Genomic DNA, 22,243 nt, shown 5'->3' on the forward strand with positions numbered 1-22,243 from the left:
CTGTCACTAGACTTGGCCCCCAGCCCCCAGGCCCCTAACGGCAGCCCATCTTCCCAGCTCCCACCCCTGACACACCCACCCCAGTGGTCCTTTTACTCCATGGTCAGGCAGTCTCCCCTGGCGGCTCTGCTCCAGGGCACCCTCTAGGAACCCACCCCCTGGCTCATACCAACAAGCCAGACTCAACCCTGAAGGGACTGGCCCCCTCGGGCAGAGACACTGCCAACAGCACAGCCCTGCCTGGGGGGCTGGCTCTCCACCGAGATGGCCACTGACAGCACGCTTACACCCAGGACAGCACGCTCACACCCACTGACAGCATGCTCACACCCACTGAGGGCATGCTCACACCCAGGACAGCATGCTCACACCCAGGACAGCACGCTCTCACCCACTGACAGCGCACACACATGAACCCAGGACAGCATGCTCACACCCACTTACAGCATGCTCACACCCACTGATGGCATGCTCACACCCAGGACAGCATGCTCACACCCAGGACAGCACGCTCTCACCCACTGACAGCGCACACACATGAACCCAGGACAGCATGCTCACACCCACTGAGGGCATGCTCACACCCAGGACAGCACGCTCTCACCCACTGACCGCATGCTCTCACCAGGACAGAGCTTCCCAAGTTGAAGCGTCTTTCCCGGCCATCCTTGGGAATGGTGGGTTGGCTGCAGCTGTCCCCCTATGGGCTCGTGCTCTGGTCCCACTATTTCTCGGCCAGTCCTGGCAACTGTGCCATTTTGCTGCTGCGCTCAGTGTAAGTCAAGAGTACCTGGCCTGTCCACCCTCCCCAGGGCTCCCCGTTCCGCGGCCACCCACCGAGTCAGGATGTCCAGATGCCCACTGCTCTCATGCGCCCCGGCAGCCCTTTGCACCTGCTCCGCTCACAACCTCCCATGGGGCTGTGCCCCTGACCCCCACCTCCGTCCAGTTCTAAACTGACAGAGTATTTGCAACACCAGAAAAATTATCATCATAGAGCACGGGCAAAAATTACTAAGTTGGGTTAGAACTGGGTAACTTGTCTTTTCTCACCCTAGCTCCTACTAAGACAGGATTTCTATTTGTTCTAGGGAGAAACCAGTAACAGGGGAAGCCAAAACGATACAAAGACCCAGACTGCCCAGGGTGGTGGCCGTAGCACAGACGCACAGCCTGGCTATGTGGCCACAGGCTGACAGGTGCTGCCATGCGTACCAGGAGTCAGAGGTACCAGGACAGGGCCCGTGAGGACCCATTTTCCGGAGCATGACTGGAGTTACTGCCTAGGATCGGGATGTTCGCTGCTGTGTTCAGCCGCACGCAGAACTCCGGCCATCTCCCTGGGCCCCGGCCAAAGGCCCATTCCGAGCAGAGCAGGCACAGACCCGGCCTGCACCAGCACGAGGAAGCCACAGCTCCCGTGGGAGGTGTCCCACGCCAGGCTGCATTTAGGGGGTGGCTCTACAGGGCGGTGAGGAGTTCACAGGAAATCTGAGAAGACAGTGCATGGCAGACGGTTCCAAGGAAGAGCGCACTCCGCACATGGCAGGCGTTCACGGGCAGGCTTCCTCAAGGGCCGCCTACCGGCCCCAGGCAGACCCGGCCCGGCTCAGGGGCTGAATCAAATACAGCTTTATAGCTCTCCCTCTACTCACAACTTGCTCGGTGGAAGGTTTTTCCTGTGAGAGAATAAACACTCTAGAAAGATCTAGGACGCCCCGGTGTCAGGCGGTTATGGATGTGCAAAGCTTCCCACCAGGGTGTCTGCTGCCGCGGGGTCGGGGTCTCCTGGTCCTGAAGTCACGTGACAACAGCCACCCTGCCCGCCTGGGCTGCCACGTGGAAGCTGCTGGTTATGTGTCAGCACATTCACGCACTTGTTTCTGCATTCTCGACGGCTGACGTGTGTTTGTTCTCAGGATTCTCCTTCAAGCTGGCATTCACATTTTACTGGCTTCGCTCATGAACTCGTGAGTTACAGGACGTGTTCACTTGATGCTTTTGAGTCCCCGGCAGGAAGTCGGGTTCACGTGTGAGGCGCCATCATCACCCTGTCCACCTGCAGGCTCTGCCTCGGTTGCCTTTTCTCCCAGGACCCCAGGCTCAGCGCTGGGCAGTGGAGGAGCAAGGACAAGGCCCGCCAGGACCGGCAAAGGCCATGCCCCGGCAGCTGACCCCTGGCTGCTTGCTTGAGGTGTCGTAGGGTGGGCATGGCATCTTCTCTGCTGGTTGTGGTGCCCTCATTCTGCTTCCCCTGTGGCCATGGCCACTCACCTTGCCAGAAACACCAGACAGCGCCCCTCGCTTGGCCGGAGCCCTGTTCTCACGCCCCTGGAGGAGTGTGTGCGGCCCCCGCCCCCTGCTGCAGGCCACTGCATCACCCTGGGTCTGCCAGGAGACAGCGCTCACCCTGCCCCCACTGGGTGTGCACAGCAGTTCGAGCCAAGGTGCCTTCACAGGCGCCCACTCCCAGGGCTGGCGGGGCGGCCAGGCAGGGATCGACAGGGTAGACAAGTGTCCTCTGCGTTCTGCTCTGGCAGCCTGTCTCTGAACACAGGTGCACCCATTCATTTCCATCCTGGACACCTGTCTCCCGGAGATGTCTGTGCAGAGTCTCACTAGCCCCCATCTGCCCCTGATGGCAGCACGAGCTCCCACTGGTCCAGGACATCACCCTGCAATTTCAAGACAGTTCCCCACATTCTGGTCCCTCAGCTGTAACACCCAGTGACACATGAATCAGTTTAGGTTGTCAGTCTCTGATCTCCAAAACTAGGCCACATGTGGGTGAGGCTCAGGGTCCAGCCGCTGGGGAACAAAGGCCAGCAGGCAGTGCGGGGTGCTGGGACCAGAGGGCAGGGAGGAGGTGCACCCTCAGTCTCCGTCCAGGACCTGACGTGGGGCTTGGAGATGTGCGGGGAGGAGGCACACGCCGGCACCAGCTGCCAGGGACTGGGCTGTCTCCTCCATCCTAGCTCTGAATGGCTTTGCATTCCCACCTGCTCATCCTGGAATCCAGATTCCTCCTTCATATGGTTCCAGGACGGCTCCCTTGGAAATGAGCACTACTCACTAAGCAGCCTGAACACCAGTGTGCACCTCCCAGGGCGACCAGAAGACTGCAAACAAGAAGCACTAGGCGCTGTGTCGGTTAAGTCACCAACACTGACGAGTCCGTGGGCACCAACCAGCCGCGCACTGCTCGAGCCACTTTTCTGACCTGGTCGCTCCCTCTCCGGGCCCCAGGAGCCTCCCCCTGGGGACCAGCTCCCCCACTCCTTTCCCGAGCTGCCCGCGTCTGGCCAGGGGGCAGTCTGGCCATGCTCTGCCTGGGCCAGGCCTGGGGCCCTGAGCTTCCTCTGCTCTGGTTTCTCTCCTCTGTTTCTCAGAGCCTTCACGCTTCCACTTGGCTGGACAGGGCTGACCCTGACCACACAGCATCACGTCATCCTACCCACCTGCCTGCTCCCTGTGCCTCACAGTCCCGGCCCCGCTCCCCGCAGGGTCACGCAGGACCTGCTCTATAAACCACACCCCAACCTGCTCACCCCTCAGCCCAGCACACGACAAGAGACCCCACTGTGATCCATCCATCACACAAACGCTCATGTATCCTGGCGCTGAGGAAAACCACAACTGTGTGCTGTGTGGGAGACGAGCAGCACAGGGAACAGGTGTACTTACTTTTCTCATTGGAGAAGGAGTATGGTCAACCTGCATGGACTCCACTCTGTTAAATGAACAGTGGGATACATTTAGTGAGCCCGGGTCACGTCCACACCCCATCCAGGCCCACACTCTGTCTGCTCGTGCATCGGGCTCTTCACTGGCCGCCCACGGTCTGTCAGCCAGGCGCACATGGGCATGCTTCTCCACTGGGCCCTGGCCCCACTCTGGAGCCCCTGCTCCACTCCTCGGCCCACACTCTCCTTCTTCCGTGGGCCAGCCGTGTGCTTGCCCCTCTAACTCAGGCCCAAACCTCCTGCAGTGCAAGCAGGAACATCTCGTCTACTTTCCTTAACGCTTACTGCTTGACCGACACGTTTTACACAATGGGTGCTCCTAATGTTAGTCCCCTAATTACTCAGCCCACGTGTGACAGGGAAGTGTCGTCGGGGCAGCCCCGCAGGAGGGAAACGGCAGAAAGGACAAAGGAAGGGTAGGGGAGTGAACCGTGCGCCCGCCGAACGTGAGCTGCGGCAGAAAGGTCCGGTGCTGCACCCAGACTCAACCCCAACTGTCTCAGGGAAGAGCCATGGTGAGGGGTGCAGCTCCCATCAGCCAGGGCGGGTCAGGGTCCCCAGTCATGCCACCAGCACAGCTGTGGTCTCCTGTCCCGTTCTCTGGTTGCATTTGTTTCCAAGCGCTTCCCCCAGCCTGGCCATCTTGGTCCCAGATCGGAGTCCCAGGGACGACGACGCCCATCAGCCCAGCACGGGTGCAGGATGGCCCCCGACTGACCGGGATGACTGTGGGGACGGATCTCTGATGGGCCCGCCTGCACCACACACCTGGTTCCGGGGCTGTGCCCGTGAGGCTCTGCAGGGCACGGAGGAGCTGGAGGGAGGGCCAAGCTCCCGAGTCCTGTGCTAAGTGTTGCTGGGCGTCCAGCATCAGGGGACTTGCAGGGTGGGGGGGGCGAGGAGAACCGGAGGTGTGTCAGGGGAGGGGCTGTGTGACTCTCAGGGGCCCTCAGACGTCCCCCCCAGGCACACACCTGTCAGAGGTGGACGAGTCAGGGGGCAGGAGCGGGTGTCCGCCTGGCTTTGCTGAAGGAGCTGTGGTGGGGGTCTGAGCGTTAGGCCGCGTTCAGGCAGCCCCGCTGCATGGCTCCTCATACCCCTCCCCGTTCAGGCCCGTGTTACTTACTTGAAACTGGAGTTTTTATTGCGCCGAAAGCTGTTTGTTGTGACAATCTCATACGAAACAGATGGAGAGAAGGTGTTAATTAAACCATAAACATCTACTCCCACGTAATTCATCCCGGTTTGAAGTAGAAGACGACAAACCGTCAGAGGCTCCCCGCCCGCCCGGCCCCCCATCCCTTGCCAGCCTCACTTTCCACCCAGAGCAGCCCCCTGAGGACAGGCAAGTGGCCTGCGCTCGCTCTGACCTGCCAGTGCCCAGTGCTGGGAACAAGCAGGTGCTCGACAAAGACCTGCCGAGTGACTCACTGACCAGGGGGTAGGGGCAGGCAGACGTCTGCGCTGTGGCGACCCAGCGCCTCCGAGGGCACTGGCTCACACATGTCTGTTCCGTGCCGCCCTCCCCAGGACACGGCACTGCAACAGAGCCGAACCCCCCAACGCCCCCCCGTGAACGCCGCGCTGCATGACTTCTGTTCCTCGCGCGCGGGCAGCGGTCTGGGTGAGGGTGTCCTCCCCCAAGCCAGGGACGCGCGGAGCGAGCCAGCAGGATGACCCCGCCACAGCCAGGCCAGAAAGGCTCCACCTGGCTCGAGAGCCCCGGGGAGAACAGGCAGATCTGACTCTCAGGAGTCAGGTGTGGGAGACACACTGCCTGTGATGTGCCTGAACAGAAGATGGGGACAAAAATAAGCTACCGCCACAAGGGCAAAAAGGACCAGGAACCTTCTAGAAACGCAAAACTGAGCAGCCAAAATGCACCCAAGGCGGAAAAGGAGTGCAGCGCAGAGCTGAGCACAGAAGCAGGACCAGGGGCCGCACGGGAGCAGCGCGGGGAAGACAGTGGCTGCAGATCGGTTCCCCAGAAAGAAAGGCACTTGTACACCAAGGACGACGATCCGAGTGACCCCACGTGGGCGCATCGCCCTCTGCCGCTCCCTGGACTCGGGCGGAGCAGGGCCTCACCGCTAGGTTGGCTTCTCGGGGCCTCCACTGCTGTGCCGGCCGGGGGCTGGATCTCCCCGGAGTGCGTGGAGCCCAGAGCACACCCTCACCCTGGTGCCGGCTGGTGGCGGCCCATTCACCCCAGACAGGCCCCGTGGTGACCACGTGGCTTCCAGCTGCCCAGGGCCCCCCGGCAGCAAGCACCCCCCTGCAGTGTGTGGGTCACCCCTGCACACGTGACCAGCTGGGTGGACAGCAGCTCCCCGGGGCCACCGACTCTGCAGACTTTAACCTAACGTGCGACCTGGCAAACTGGGACTTTCACAGAGTCCCCGTGTTAACACACCTGAGAGAACCACAGTCTGTCTCACAGAACAGAAGGTGCTGTGGACCGTAAGGGGGCCGGGTGGATGCTGCCCCAGGGCAAACCTCGGGCCCCACACAGATGGACACATGGGCTGCACGCATTCACTGTCACGGGCGCCATGATTCCTGGCAGAGGGGAGGCCCCAGGCTGTGGGCAGGGGAGCCAGTCCTGTGTGTTTTCACGGCTCTGCTTCCCACTGCACTTTTGCTTTGACAGAAGCTTCTAGTAAATGAAAGTACAAGGTCTTACAAGGTCAGACAGCCAAGCGGGCAGCACTCAGCTGCCCCGGGTGTGCCCGTGGAGAGGACTCACCTCTGAAGCTGTTCCATCCGCAGCACTGACTTCTGAAGGGATTCCTCCAGCTTTGTGATCTAAACACAATCAGACTTCTGGTTATCAGGCAGACTGGGCGGAGAGAATCAGAACGTGGCCGCCACAGGAGCTGCCCTCTCGCTGTTTCGGGGTAAATCTGCACCGTGTGCAGGCCGTCGGGGGCCCCGGGAGCCAGCGCTGGGAAGCTGTCTGGGCAGCGCGAAGCCGTGCAGTGTAGCCCAGCCTCAGCAAGCAGCCTCGCCCTGGTGCTCCTCTGAGCTGTCTACACCCCAGATGCGAAACTAGATGAACACTGCCGCTTTCACCAAAGCTCTGCTCTCCTTCCATGTAGAGGAGGGTGTTTATAGGGCAAACAGGCATCTTGATGTCCTTTTGTAAGGTTTCCCCAGGGCAACCCCACAGCTGCTGCGTGTGGAAAAGTGCCTGATGAGCTGTGGGGATGTTCATGGTCAGTGTTGTCGCAAAGTGTAACTGCCCCCGTGACCATGGCTGGGTCCCCCAAGTGGCCACATGCCAATCACAGATGAGAACCCACGCGGGGCTGTGGGTTAGCAGGACAGGTGCCAGCCAGGCGCCCGCCGCCTGGGACACGGCCTGGGTTAACTAGGCAGCAAGTCACGGGAGTTACCTTTTCTCTATAGAAGGTCAAGAGTCTCTTTCTGTGCTTTTCTTGAAATTCTGCAATCTGAGAAGAGAGTATGTGTCAGCTGCCAGCACTGGCGCGGGCTGCTACCATGCACGCTGTCCCGGAAGCCAGGGTTTGGGATGGACCTCTGGTGCAGGCACAAGCACACTCCGCTTCCCTATACCGTCCCCCTGCCCGCCCGCCGCCGGTCCAGGCGTGGGCTCTGCTGGCTGCCACCCTGTGCCTGGAGCAGAGCTCGGTACAGCCGTTCCAGCTGTGTGTGCAGTGGCATGTGCCCAAATGCACGTGCGAGCGGAGGCAGCGTGCTCCACATGAAGGTCACACAGGCCACAAGGGCTGCACCACGCCCCTTGCTTGCAGCTTCAGTGGTGCTCAGGGCCTCGCCCTGGGACGGGACACAACCCAGGGGGCCAATCACAGTGCACCATCATCCCTCTGGCCGCAGCAACTGGATCACGGGACAGCCTCTTGACCAAACAGCACCCACGGGGAACACCCTGGACATGCTACGTGGATGGGGCTGGCTGAGAGGGCACAGCGCCAAGTGGAGCCCAGAGAGCCCAGGGACCTTTTCTGGACCCCCAGGGCCCACTGCACCTGGGACCACCTCTGCTCTTCCATTTATTTATTTATTTTTAATTTTATTTATTTATTAGAGAGAGAGAGAGAGAGAAACAGCATGAGAGGGGAGAGGGTCAGAGGGAGAAGCAGGCTCCCCGCCGAGCAGGCAGCCCGATGCGGGACTCGATCCCGGGACTCCAGGGTCATGACCTGAGCCGAAGGCAGTCGCTTAACCAACTGAGCCACCCAGGCGCCCTCTGCTCTTCCATTTAGACGGGCCCCAATTTCCACATCTGCGGTAGGTTCCTGAGAACACCAACTATATCAGAAACAGTGATCTGTGATTTACTCAGGGGAGGAGAGAGCCACCCCACGTTAAGGGAAGTTCTATTTATTTATTTAATTTGTCGGGGGGGGGGGCAAGAGCACAAGCAGGGGGGAGGGCAGAGGGAGAAGCAGGCTCCCCGCTGAGCAGGGAGCCCGATGCGGGGCTCGATCCCAGGACCCCGGGACCATGACCTGAGCTGGAAGCAGACACTTCACTGACTGAGCCACCCAGGTGTCCCTAAGAGAAGTTTTCAGTGACGCCTCCCCTCTGGGAACACTACACTGTAACTGCTAAAACTTGATTCTGCTGCCCCCCGGGCAGGGTTCCTGCAGGACTGGGATGTGAAGCCAGCACCCTCTAGGTCCTACACCCCATCAATATACCCCAGGACTCTGCTTAGCGGACAGACACGAAGGGTGGCTGGTGCTGTCCCCAGGCTCACTGGGCTAGCACAGACCGAGGGAGAAACCACCATGGACTGGACGGCCAGCCCCCAGCAGGTCTTCAGTGCCTCCTCTATGGCCTGGGCCACCTCCAGAAGACAGGACCACGGTCAGGAGTGACAGTCTCTTCCTATCCTCCTGCATCTTCCCAGGGATTCCACAGCCTCGGGGGTCTGGAGGACACGCCACATGGGGCCCCTGCTCCACAAGACAAGGGCCGATGGACACAGGGTCTGCCCGGAGCATTAGTCTGTGGTGGGGGCACCACGAGGGGCCTGCAATGTCACCCCCATGGGCATCTGCGTCTTCATGAGGCCACATCCCAGAAATGTCCTTGATGCTCGGCGACAGCTCTCAGGTCTGGCTCCCAGGAGGGGGTGAGGTGCTGGGGGATAGAAGGGCCAGCCAGGTCCGAGACTGGAGGCGGGGGCTGTGCACAGTGGGGAGGCATTCTGGCAGATCTAGAGGCACCCCCCCCGCCCACAGCCGCCTTCAGCCAGGACTGGGCCGACAGTCTGTTTGCTTGGTCTCATCCCTCAACAGGTTCTGTGCCCGTGGCAGGAAGAGCCTGTCACACACCAACCCCTAAACCTCGTGTCCTGGTGCAGGGTCCACTCTGAGAGACAAAGCAGGAGCATGTGGAAGTGACCACAGGATGGCCCACCTGCAGCGTCCAGGAGCAGGGCTGTGTCCACGCTGGCAGGTGGGCTTGACCTCAGAAGAGCTGGGGCTCAGCAGGACTTGTGGACGGGCCTGTGGCTGTTCTTAAAAGAGGACAGGCAGAGACCAAGCGTGCAGGCCTCCGTGGCTGGCACAGACAGGACAAGGCACTGAGGCCACAGCAAGGACCGGGCCACAGGCAGAGCTGAGCCAGGAGAGGGGCCTGTGGATGGGCCACTGAATCCCGAGGGGCCTGGTGCAAGTCCAGGGGCAGCGTGGACCCCTGTGGCCATATGCCACCCACCTGTACCAGGCAGGGGCCAGCCTCCAGGACTCCAGGGTGTCAGGGCCCTCAGGCTGAGTTGCTGCGGCCTTGACCAGGGCAAGGGATGTGGACACCAGCAGAACAAAACGTGAAAGGGCCATGACCCTCATCTGGTACAGAGTGCCCTCCTGCACGGAGGCGGCACCCGTTTTGTGAGATTTTTACGAAGGGCGGAGGCTGAGGAAGCCTAGACCAGGAGCTGAGCATGTACACACCCTCTCTGGTGGTCCCTGTGATGGGCAGGGGAAGCTGTGGGACAGCTCGGGGCGCCTGCCACCCTGTGGGTCCATCCTCCTGAGGGGCAGCCACGTGTCCACGCTCTGACTGACTGATGAGGGCCAGCCCTGGCTCAGGGAGGTGCTCAGGGGAAGGAGGATTTCTGCTTCTTCCAAACTAGATCAGGAAGGGTGACCTCCTGACCGCTTCCTTGGACCCACCTGCTGTGGTTCTGACACCCATTCGTGCCATGGCCTGAGGGTGGCTTTACGCTCTTAAAATTACTGTTGATGCAGGTTTGCTCCATCAATGCTTCCCTACTAGAAGTAATACCGAGAGGAATTTACGATACGTATCAATTCATTCAAGAGTAACAAGCCCAGTATGTTAACGTGCATGATGATGCGATATCCTGTCGTGAGGCCTCTGGAAACTCCACTTCACACCCGGACAGATGGGCACGTGGCCATGGGACGTGCGGCCCAGAGGTGTGAGGGAGGTCCCTGGCAGCTGCCTCCGCAGCCCACCCCCCACCCCTGCACGGGCGCACGCTCTGCGGAGCCGTCTGGAAACTCCATGTCCTTGGTGAGACTCTTGTAAGCACAGGGCTGCCCGTGGTTGTGAATGCCGTGGGTTTGAGGACCTCCCAAGCCTGATCGTGGGCAGCTTCTGGGGCATGTGTGTGTGACTATGGGGCTACACATAGATGGCACAGCCATGACACCGTGGGGCTTCTGGCTTTGTCACTGCTGGAGAGTGGCCGTGCAGAGGAGGGGAGGTCTCGGCAGGGCTGGTGGAGCCAGACAGGCACCGGCCCAGAACGGTCAGGGTGGGTACTGCTCTCCCTCGGCCTGCTGCCCCAGGGGAAAGGTCCTGGCTGGAGGCAGCTCCTGGATGCTGCCCCGCTCGGCCTCCTCCCCCAGAGGGTAGGTGGGAGGCGGCCCGCAGGGGGCTCAGCGTTAACAGGGAGAAGCAGGATGGCTGAGGGCTGGAGGGCTCCCTTCTCTCCCAAGTGGCTTCGTGGACAGAACGGCGGCCCGCACCTTGTCCAGGGACGGCCGGGAGGCCAGGCGTCTGGGGCGGGATGTGGGGTGAGCAGGGATTCACAACACTAGAGGGAGGGGGAGCAGCAGGTGAGATGTGGGGGCGGGGCAGGCGAGGTGAGGGGAGCAGGGCTGGGAGGAAGACAGGCACCCCGGGAGCCAGGGGAGAGCATGCCCACGTGGACCATGACCCTCAGAAAGGACAGCCTCACGAAGCAGCCCGCAGGCTCGATCTGGGGCCCTTGCAAACCCGAACCGTCAGGCCTGTCCCAGATCATGAGGTTCAAGCGACAGCTGTATCCCCGCACACAGCAGCAACAACCAAACACAGCCAATGGCTTCGTCTCAGCGAGGGCAGCCATGGGAGGCCGAGAACCCTAGGAGGGACTGGTCTCCAGAGCTTATAACACCCTCTCTCTTCCGAGGCTATCACAACACCGAGTCTCTGAGGCGAGGCGGACGGACGGGGGTCACACTGAGCAAGCCACGTGTGGAGCTCACCTGGCAGGTCTCTCTGGAGTACTTCCGACACAGGCTGTCTATGCCCATAAATAGCGCCTGGATATCTGCGTCGGTCTGAAAGGGAAGGAAAGCTGGGGTCCGTGTTACTGCTTCCAACACGGGCATACAAACACCGTGGAGAAACATCTACAATTAGCCACAGACGACACAAACAATCAGCACCCCACCAACCATCTCCAGGGGGCCTGGGAGGCTCGCCTGTGTCCTGGCTGCTGTGGCGGTCGGTCAGTCCAAGGACTGAAGGGCGGTGCTAAGGGGCTCTGGGCACCCACTGGAGGGCAGAGTGGCCCTTGACCACAGGGGCTCATCTCTGCGGTGAGACACAGCCCTCCTTGGAAGGACACCGTCAAAGCCAGGCTTTCATGGTGGAGACACACGGAACTCAGAAGAAGGGAAAAAGCTGAGGAGAACCCTTTCAACCAATCACAAATATGTGCAAGATACTTAACAAGCAAACATAAGGTACTTAAAAACATAAGGGTTGAAGGAACAGTGTCTGCCTACTTCCAACCCCTAGTGCAGACCTGCCCTGCCTCCTCCCCTGACCACAGCAGCAATAAAAGCCCGGGCAGCAGCCGTCCTGTGGCAGGAGCCTGGGAGGAGTGGCCATCAACCAGAAGGAACAGTTGGGACACACACCAGACCGAAAAGGTGCAGGAAGAGTCTTCGGCGACCCCCTGTCTGGTCTTGGTCTGGACTGTAAACAAGTCATGAACGTCAGGATGGCGGTTTGGGGGCCATCTGTGACCCCAAACTCCACTAAAACAACAGTGAAACTAAATTAGGTCAGTGGTAGAAACTGGGAATTGTACCTTGAAGGGCCAGGGCCTTCTGGTGGGGACAGTGGAGGGGCCAGGAGCAGGTCTGGCTTTGGGATATGAGGGGGCTGGAGCGGCGTCAGGACGGCGGGGGTCCCCGCACAATGCTGCCTGGACAGACCACGGCACACGGGGCGGCATGGCCCACAGACAGGGCCCGGGGCCTCCAGGTTCGTGTGAGCCCTGCTCTGCGTCAGCTAGACCTGCCACCCTGGCACGTGGCCTGACGTCTCCGAGCCTCCGCCTCCCAGTGAGGCCAGCAGAAACGGTGCCTTCCCTGAGGACCATGCAGAGTTCCCCCAAGAAGCGGGGCCAAGCCTGGTGCTCAGCAAGTGGGGACCATGCCTGTCTGTAAAGATACGTTACACACACACAGATGACCCCAAACTAGATGAAGAGCTCCATGGACCAGAACTGCAAGCATCTGGAGACGCTGTGACTGGTCTGTTAGGGTCCACTGCCTTCTGAGAGAGGACTCAAGCATTCTACACGTGGCAGAGGCCCCAGTGCCACCGGAGGCTGTGGAGACAGAGCAAACAAGGGTTCTCCAGTCTAACAAAGGCCCCCACTGCACAGGCTGCACAATCTCTGTGAAGCCAAGCAGCACAACTCCGCAGACAACTGTCATCACACACAGGACAGCCACACTGTGGAAGGAGACAGACAAACAAGGAAGGAATATGATCAAAGCACCAAAAAAACATTAATGTCCATTAAAGAATTCTAAGCTCAGTGAAAATATGCTTCAAAATAGAGGCAAAAAAAAAAAAAAAAAAGAGGCCCTTTTCAGACAGATAAAAACCAGAGAAATTTGACATCAACAGAAGGCACTGCCTTCAGGTAGGAAATGGTTCCTCGGTGGGAGCAGGGGTTTCAGGAGCCAGTGAGGAGCATGAGAGGAGGGAACTGTGGGGTAACCACAGATCAGAACGGTGACCGCACACTAGCTGCCCTGTGGGGCTCCACGCAGACAGAACGAAACCACCCACCAATAGGGTAGTTGGGACAAAGACCCTTGCTTCGGCAGGAAGATCTACTGCATATGGGACTTCAGAAGGTCAAGGCCATGCCATGGTCTCTGGGGTCACAGAAATGAACCCTGTCTTGGTCTGAGTGGTGGACACGTTCAGGTCACAAATAATTCCCAGAGCCACGGGCTTGTATCTGTGCACTTTTCTGTATTAGACTTCAATAAAAGTCAGTAAAAATAACTAAAAATCCCCAAATATTTCTAAGTCAATATACTTTCAGAAAACACACAGGTCATGGGAGTAATTGAACAGAAATTTCAAATTATTTCTAAGTGAAAGACAGTAAAAATGTAAAATAGCCAAGCACATACAACGCAGGCAAGGGCAAAGAGAGGGCTGCCCTAACCCCACAGCATAAATGCCAGGAGGGAGAGGCTAGGAGTAGACAGAAGCACCCATCTTACAGAACAGACTAAATGCAAAGAAAAAAGAAGAAAGGAAATGGTAAGAACACAGCTGAGAACAAATGTAAAGTGAAGAGAAACACTAGTTCTCTGAGAACACTGATAAAAAGTCAATAAAACCAGGCAAGACTGTTGAAGAAACAAGAGAGAAGGCACAACAACCATTATTACAATGACAAAGCGGCATCACTATGGATCTCACAGACCCTGCAAATACAGATGACCGCAGACACAGTGACGATGAGAAACTTGAAAATTCAGATGAAGCGCACAAACTCCTAGAGAAAGACCACTCACTTAAGCTGACCCAAGAATTAGGAACTCTGAAGAGTCCCATATCTAATTAAAAAATTAAAACCCAAGTTAAAAACCTCCCCACAAAAAGCCTTCTAGGATCAGATGGTGTCAGGCATGAATTCTAACGTACATTCTCTGAATGATCCCAATCTTAAAAAAAAATCTGCAAGAGAAGAGAAAAATGAAAGAATTTTCAACTCCTTTTATTAAGTCAGCAAAACCCTGATTCACCAAAACTTGAAAATGGCATTGTAAGAAAGGAGAGTTACAGGTCGGTTCTCACATGAAGAGAGGTGCGAAACCCCCAAATCCCTCTGCCCATATAGGCTATACTGCATCACAACCAAGTTAGAGTGTTTAAGATTCTACTGTGGGGTTTAGGGGCGCCTGGGTGGCTCAGTTGGTTGAGCGTCCAACCCTTGGTTTTGGCTCAGGTCATGATCTCCGGGTCATGAGATCGAGCTCCACATCGGGCTCCATGCTCTTCTTGGAGTCCGCTTGAGATTCTCTCTCTCCCCCTGCCCCGCCCCGCCACTCACATGTGCGCACACACTCTGTCTCTCTAAAGTAATAAATAAATAAAATCTTTAAAAAAATTGTACTGTGGGTTTAAAATTCTAAAAATAAATGCAATTTACATCAGCAAAATAAAGGAGAAAAATCAAATGATAACCTTGATATTTACAGAGAACCACTTGATAGAATCCAACACGGCTCATGATAAACCTTAGCAAGAAACCCAAGGTGCACATGAATACTCCACTGGAAGCTCCACCCTGAAATCAGAAAGAGACAAAAGATGCCTGACATGCAATGGAGGAACAAGAAGGCAGAGAGTAAGAAGGAGGAATGACAGAGATTAAACATTTAGAGATGATATGGTTGTACACAGAGAGAGTCCAGAAAAAGCTCCAGATCGGCCAATAGCATCAGGTGACTTTAGCATGGTCACCAGATAAAAGCTAATAAAATCAACCAATTTTTATACACCAGCAATAAGCACTAAAAAGATGACATTTTAAGAAATGAGTATGGCAGGGCGCCTGGGTGGCTCAGTTGGTTGGGCAACTGCCTTCGGCTCAGGTCATGATCTCAGGGTCCTGGGATCGAGTCCCGCATCGGGCTCCCTGCTCGGCGGGGAGTCTGCTTCTCCCTGACCCTCCCCCCTCTCACGTGCTCTGTCTCAAATAAATAAATACAATCTTTAAAAAAAAAGAAATGAGTACGGCAGCATCCCAAATCAACACCCGAGGGTGAAGCTAACAGTGATACACACAGCCTCTATGCAGAAAACTGTTACTGTTAGTTACTGAAACTAGAGCACATCTAAGTAAACGGAGGTGTGCCACGCTTATGGACTAGAGAGTCCACGTTGTAGAGACGTCAATTTTACCCACATTATCGATGAAGTGCATACCCAAGAGACCTTGTGTGTGGAAACTGATGAAAGAAATTGATTCCAAAAGTTACATGGCACGCAAAGGACTTGGGCTAATTGTGCAACAGAGAGCTCCCAATCTCAGTGGCTTAAGGGGGACACTACCCGCCCACACATTAGCAGAAGGCTGGACTCGGTGGATGGCCTTCCATTCAGGGCCCAGCAGCTCTGCCCTGCTGGGTCACCAGCATCCACTTGGCTGAGTTGGGGGCTTTCCAGGAGATTGTTTTGGGAGCCAGGTTTGGAGTGGCGTTGCTCATGGGAAGCAGGTGGGGAGACGGAGTCTAGCTGGGGGCCCAGAAAGAAGGGCAGCAGGGCCAAGGACAGCTCCCAGCCAGGCCAGTCTGTTCCAGTGGCTGGTGTCTATTTCTCTCTTCTCTAACCCAGAAAAGTCACCCCCCCAAATGCCCCATCTCTGAGTTCATACCAAACCCATGTCCTAGCAGGCATGTGGTCTTGTCCTGCAGGTCCTGATCCGGGCTGCATCCTAGGAACTAGGCCCGTTCCCACCGTGAGCAACCTCTGACCTGGGGCCCGAGGCAGACAAGTGAATCCACCCCTCGAAGGTCAGGGGGAAGTCAAGAGAACAGAGCAGTCACAGAGACCCTGTGGGTGGGTGTCCTGGGGCTCCTGCCCTGGGGCCATCTTCATTAGACAGGCCTCTGCTGCCTAGGAGAGCCTCTGGTCTAGCCAGCTCGTCCCCGGTTCTGCCCACTGGGGGGTTCTTCCTCCTCTCCCAGTTCCCCAGGGCCCTACGTGAAGTGGGCATGAGGATGAGTGCCCTGACCACTCATGGCCTCCAGGTCCCAGACACCACTGGCTTCTCCGGGGTTCAGCGCCTCCCCACTGCAGCCATCCCCTCTCCATCTCTGCTGGAGAACCAGCCAACTGCAGTCGAAGTGCAACCCCCTCTCGTCCACACACCCTTCTGCTCTGCTCTCTGCTCTCACCAGAGGCTCTGTCCTGCAGACCTGCCTGCCTCCCAGGTTCCTGCAGGCTCCCCAGCTTCAGTCTGCACTGTCCCCTCACCACTACCACCTGACAGATAAGGCGGTGTACTATTTTGTGTGTGCGACAGTGACGGCCCTTTTCAATGACAAACAAATTAAGAAATGTAAGTGGTGCCCTGCGTGTGAAGCAAAAGGAGCAGGTGTGGGCAACTTTCATACTGCAGGTCCCAGGAAATCAGCTTAGCCTGTTACAGTGTGTTTGGTTTTAACAACAACAAAAAACCCAGTCAGAATAGAAACCATCAGGGGCACTGCATTTAGCAAGGATAGGAGTTGTTTGGTGAAACTTACTTCCCATATGTGCACACACAGATGCGTGTGCATGCAAACGCACCTACACCGTGCCGTGATATCAAGTGTCCTTCCTGCTACAGGTCAGGGAAGGTATGGTCACACAGAACCGTAGGCAGAGACCTAAAGGCAGTGGGTGAGGGGGGAGGTGGAAGCTGTCTGGCCCCAGGGGCAGTGGCGGGGCAGAGTCGCTGGCCAGGGGACCAGGTGTCCACCAGAGGCCAGGCCACAGAGCCACGGGCGTGAGGGGATATGAATTTACTCCCAGGAAGCTGGGACACATGACCCACGTTGGCAGATCCCTCTGGATGCAGCTGAGAAGAGATTCCAGGGAGCAGGAGGGAAAGCAGGAAGAATGGCGGAGGGCATTCATGTGGCCCATGGAGAACGGAGCTGGGTCCCGGAGAGACTGCTAGAAGCGCCTACAGAACGCGGGTGTGCAGGACAGCGACAGTGCCGTGAACAACGTCACTCTCTCACACGTACAGAGAACAAAAGAATACATACTTTTTCAAGCATGTGTAGAACGTTAACAATTACTATGCATTAAGGCACAATGAAAATCTTGACAATTAAAAAAAGTAACCATGTGTCCATATTCTCTGGTCACAAAGACATAAAATTAAAAATTTTCCACAAAAATGATAGAGATAAAATCTAACCTCTTAGAAATTAAAGAACACTCTCTTGAATAATTTTTTTAAGATTTTATTTATTCATTTCAGAGAGAGAGAGAGCACAAGCAGGTGGAGAGGCAGAGGGAGAGAGAAGCAGACTCCCCGCTGAGCAGGGAGCCCGACGCGGGGCTCGAACCCAGGACCCCCCGGGATCGTGACGTGAGCCAAACGCAGACAGTTAACCAACTGAGTCACCCAGGCACCCCTCTCCTGAATAATTCCCGAGTCGAAAAGGAAGTTAAAAGAGAGATTAAAGACTATCTAGAAATGATAAAAACAATGCTCCAAGTGATGTACAACAGCAGGAAACAGCAGGAAACAGATCTCTCTAAATACACTTCTAGGAAAGAAAAGAGAAAATAGATGAATGGAGAGTAGGGCCCAGGAGGGCAGGGAAAGGCCGGGGCACCCCCTCCCTCAAAGGCAAGCCCGACCAGCTGCGCGACCCAGCAGAACCTGGCTCTATGGCCGAGGGTTTAAACTGGCACATTTCTTAAGGGAAATAAGGCGCTTTCTATTAAGTTTAAACACTTAAATCTGTGCCCTTATTTTTCCACTGCTAGGAATTTATGCTACAGAAATGTTCTTATACATATGCAGAAACACAGTAAAAAAATATTCACTGTAAAATTGAAACAATGAAAAACCACCCTCCCCCCAGCAAAACACTGAAATGCTATGCAGTCTTTTCAGAGTGTGGGTGTGCCAAAAATACCAAGTCAACTGAGAAAACACCATTTTGTAAAAAAAATAAGTCACAGTAACACACAGAGCAGTAACTATACCCCTACTTGTGGATATCTGTGGGAAACAAGATTTTTCTCCATTATAATCTTCTGTATCATTTAAGTCTTGTGTGACTTTGTATTATATGTGTAATCAGCAAAAAATGATTGTTATAGATTAAAACATCAGATCAAATACATACCTTAGAACCTAAGTATAAAGAGAAAAATTATTTGCAACTAAGTTTAAAGCAAACAGGCGACACTGATGTATTTCATAGAGAGGACAAAAGACCTTGTTTTAAGCCTACTACAACAGTAATCCACTTTAAACTTCCTTTCCTCCAACCCTCTTAATTAGATACGACCCCCATGGAAATCCAAACTCTATCTCCTTCTTAAGGAGCTTGTACTGTGCTGAAGAAACCTACTCAACTTATCTTCATTTCCCAGAACACAGCACAGCAAACTACTCATAGGGCCAATCTATGGTTAAGAAAGAAAGTTGTATGAGGTATTCAAAACCAAATCCTAATTGTACTTTACTCAGAAATCTTGTAAGATCTTCTAATTAACCTAGCAAAATGAAAGAAAATTTCAGACCCCTCCCAAATGACTAAAAACTGAATCCTGAACTAAAAAAAAACACTGAATAATATCCAAATAATAGATATTTCAACTTACGTGTTTTGAAAGTAAAACCGTGCGACAAGGGACTTTGCAAATCAAGCACTTGTCTTTGCCACCTACAAAAGAAAAGTAAACTTTATTATAGTGAGTAGCGCTTTTGAATGTAAGTGCAGGCTTCAAATTACAATATTTCTTCAAAATAATACAGAATTATAGCACTTACATTTTCCACGTTCAGAAAATGGTAAGACTGTGCATGTGGACAGAGTTGAAAAGATTTATTCAACGAATAATCCATTTTTCCTGTTTTGTCAATATGCCCCAAAATAGTGATTGTGAAGATCAACAACACTCAAACTTAAATCTATCTCAGATTTTCTTACAATTAGATTTTGTAGTGATATCCTAAGTAAAATTTTTTTAATATTCAAAATGAAAATAGCTCCTTGCACCCCATCTAAGAGATGAAGTAAAGGCTTTGTTCAGCCCCCTCGGCCTCACCTCTGCAGGACAGGAGACAGTTCACTGGGTAGGTGCTTTGTACTTGCTGAGCTTTGGCTGCCCCTAAGGCAGCGCCTGGCCCGAGAGCACAGGGCTAACGTCCTACCTGCTCTTCTCCGGGGTCTCTGGCCCAGGCCCACCTACTGCACCACCTTCTTCTCCACTCCCACCATCCTCCGTGTGGCTGGCTGCTAAGGGTAGCCTTGCATTTCCTCGCTTGCCCCCATGCGGCACCAGAGCACCCGGGTGTCGTTGGAAAACGCCTTGAGTGGGGGCAGCAGGGCCTCTCATCCCGGGCTCTGCCCCATCCCCACGTGTCGGAGCTTCCCTTTCTCACAAACCAGCCTGGAGCCCAGAGCCGGCCAGGGAATACTGCACCCTTGTCCTGCCAAGCAGCACACCCAGCCCAAACCCCGGCCTCTCTGTCTCCCCCTCTTCTGGTCCAGTGCAGCTAAGAACCAGGGAAACAATCACTTAACTGAGAAGTGGATTCACAGGCTTGATTCCAGCACTGCTGAACTGCAACACTGCTGGGCAACCCTCCATTTTTCTTGGGTGTTACCCCACCAATTCCCTATGGGGGGTGTTCAAACAGGCCCCCCGTATCAGTTACCAAGAAAAAAGTCATGACCTACCTCAATCTTCCTGCCTCTCCTCCACTTACCACAGAACAACTCAACTCCCTCTGCTTTCTTCCTCTGTCTCATCTCATTTCATCCCCACAGCACATGGGATGGGGTCCTTGAGGAGAAAGACGGGGTTCCCTTCCAACAGCCTCCAGAGTTGTCCCCTTTCCTCCATCCCTACAAACATGTTCAAGTGGCCCTCTTCTGAAAGCACCCACCCTCAGCAGTATGTTCCCGCCCTCTATGTCTCTCCTGGGGATTCTGGACAAGATCCCTCGGGGCACCACTACCACCAGAAGCCATGGAGTCAAAGATGAACAGAGCTGGCTCCTAAAAATCCACGAGCTGCATTGAAGGCAGGGAAGAAGAGACGTGACAAAGACAGGATCCATCTGCAGCTAATGCGCAAACTGACGTTCACAAACAGTGCTTACAAACCTATTAAATATAAGCGCTCCAATAAAAGGTGTGAAAGGGCCCAAATGAGTAGTTGGCAAAAGTGCAGACTGATGCTAATGCATGGAACGAAAATGCCGGCCATCCATGCTGGGGACAGGGAGCAGCCACCTTTCTGGGGTGCCTAGTCCTAAGTGCTAATGCACACACCCGAGCACAGCACCCCCACCCTTCCGGATATCCCAAAGGAAAAAAACCACATAAGTGAACAAGTGGTGCTTAACAGCAAAATATTAGAAAATACGCAGAGCTCTTAGTAGGGAATCAGTTAAATAAATCATGGCACGGCAACTAAAAGATACATTATGCAGCCTTAAAAATGATGATACAGACTTACTTTAATGTGAAAAGAGAGCCATATCCTATTAATAAACTCAGGGAACTAAAACTGGTATACACACAGTACCATTTTTGTTGTAGAAATCTGTATCCATAGTAAAAAGTCTGGAAGGACGTATACCAAAGCTTAAGGAGGGCTTACCCCTGAGTCACAGTCACTAAACAGCTAAGGAGCTGTGGTCAGTGCTCCACCCTCAGGCCCTTCCACTGTTTTGTGTGTGTCCCAGCATTGGTGGCTTTTTGGAGGAATGACCTTCGGCTACTGGACCGTGCTTCAGAAAAAGAGCCAGAGGTACGGGGGAACCAGCCTGCCCGAGGCCATGAACCAGTCCCCCAAAACTGAGAACACAGACCCCCTGCATCGTTCTCACCCAAGCTCACCCACACCACCAACTCCGGGGGGGGGGTTCCACCTCTGACTCTGCCCTGGGACGCCAAGTCCACAAGCTCTGCTTTCTTTCCCCCCACACCTTCTCCTGAACGCCTTAAGAAGTGCTCTTCCCAGATGAAACCGCGTCCTAGCTCCCTCTGCCTTCGGCCCTCTCCTCACTCCAGTACCTTCGATTGCTACCTATGTGCTAATTCCCCAACGTATTCCCGGCTGTCTTGACTCCCAACCCGTATACTCAGCTGCCTCCCCAGAAGCTCAGTGCCCAATGTGGGCCCCGAGCCTCACCCCTGGACACAGGAGGAGCTCGTGTGGCACGGCCGATCCTTCTGCGGAGTGTTCAGATCGTTCACGGTGAGCCACACTGATGGACCTCGGGACAGTGGTGACTGCTGAGGACGCTATGCCTTACCCTGCAAGCTGGTTCACAGGTAAATTCACTCTGGAAAACTCATGGTGCTTTGCATTCACGCGCTTTTTCTCTTTTATACGTCAGTGAGAACGTCTCGTAAAAAGGAAAATACACCTCTGATCATGCCGCCAACCCAGGGACCCCGGCAAGCACGCTTTGGCCTACGTGGCCCCCGGCTCGCCTGCAGCCCCCCGAGCTCCACGGGCCCGTCCCCGCCTCCTTCTGCCCCCGGCTGCGCGCCTGCTCGAGGCCAGGTGAGGACGCGCCCCCCCGGGCCCTGCGCTGGGCTTTGCGAGCACCTCGTCCCAGGGACTAGGTTCACGCTGCCTTCCGGAAGGGCAGCGAGGGCCGCGTCCCCGGGGCTCAGGTGACCCGCGCGCTCCGCCCACCTCCCGCGGGCCCCGCCGCCCCCGCGCCCGCGGCGGGGGGACGCAGGCCTGGTCTGGGGGCCGCGCCCGCCCTCACCTTTGCCCAGGCAGACGTCGCAGTACACGTGGCCACAGTTGGTCAGACTGAAGCACGACGTGCGGTGCGGCGGCTGGAAGCAGCGATTACAGAACACCCAGCCGGCCATGCCCGACCGCTCCGCCGCAGCGCAGCCCAGGCCCACGCGCCGCGCACGCGCAGCCCGGAAGCCGCCTCCCGAGCTTCTGCACCTGCGCAGACTGGAGCTGGTCACCCCGCGCCTGCGCACGGGAGAGCCGCACGGCTCCCGCCAAAACCCGCGCTGGACGGTACCAACCGTGTGTGTGTGTGTGTGTGTGTGTGTGTGTGTGTGTGTGTGTGTGTGTGTGTGTGTGTGTGTGTGTGTGTGTGTGTGTGTGTGTGTGTGTGTGTGTGTGTGTGTGTGTGTGTGTGTGTGTGTGTGTGTGTGTGTGTGTGTGTGTCGCACGGCTCCCGCCAAAACCCGCGCTGGACGGTACCAACCGTGTGTGTGTGTGTGTGT

At 55.7% G+C, this 22,243-nt stretch overlaps 1 protein-coding gene across 5 annotated transcripts in view; it reads right to left on the reverse strand.

Annotated features, from left to right (window-relative positions):
• RNF212 (ring finger protein 212) overlaps positions 1-21,885 on the reverse strand; it is a 34,564-nt gene extending 12,679 nt beyond the window's left edge. For 3 of the 5 annotated variants that reach the window (XM_027599766.2, XM_027599762.2, XM_027599761.2), the window contains exons 1-8: positions 21,763-21,885; positions 18,630-18,691; positions 11,234-11,308; positions 7,139-7,195; positions 6,490-6,548; positions 4,870-4,916; positions 4,718-4,778; positions 3,685-3,730 (exon numbers count right to left, since the gene is read on the reverse strand). In XM_027599766.2, coding sequence (XP_027455567.2) covers positions 3,685-3,730; positions 4,718-4,778; positions 4,870-4,916; positions 6,490-6,548; positions 7,139-7,195; positions 11,234-11,308; positions 18,630-18,691; positions 21,763-21,871 — 516 coding nt within the window. In that variant the 5' untranslated portion in view covers positions 21,872-21,885. Of the gene's footprint in view, positions 1-3,684; positions 3,731-4,717; positions 4,779-4,869; positions 4,917-6,489; positions 6,549-7,138; positions 7,196-11,233; positions 11,309-18,629; positions 18,692-19,740; positions 19,880-21,762 lie in introns of all 5 variants that reach the window. The other 2 variants (XM_027599764.2, XM_027599765.2) reach the window with 2 other exon arrangements.
• Positions 21,886-22,243: the final 358 nt, after the last annotated feature.

This window comes from Zalophus californianus, chromosome 2 (assembly GCF_009762305.2).
Source record: "Zalophus californianus isolate mZalCal1 chromosome 2, mZalCal1.pri.v2, whole genome shotgun sequence".
In the NCBI taxonomy this organism is placed as follows: Eukaryota; Metazoa; Chordata; class Mammalia; order Carnivora; family Otariidae; genus Zalophus; species Zalophus californianus.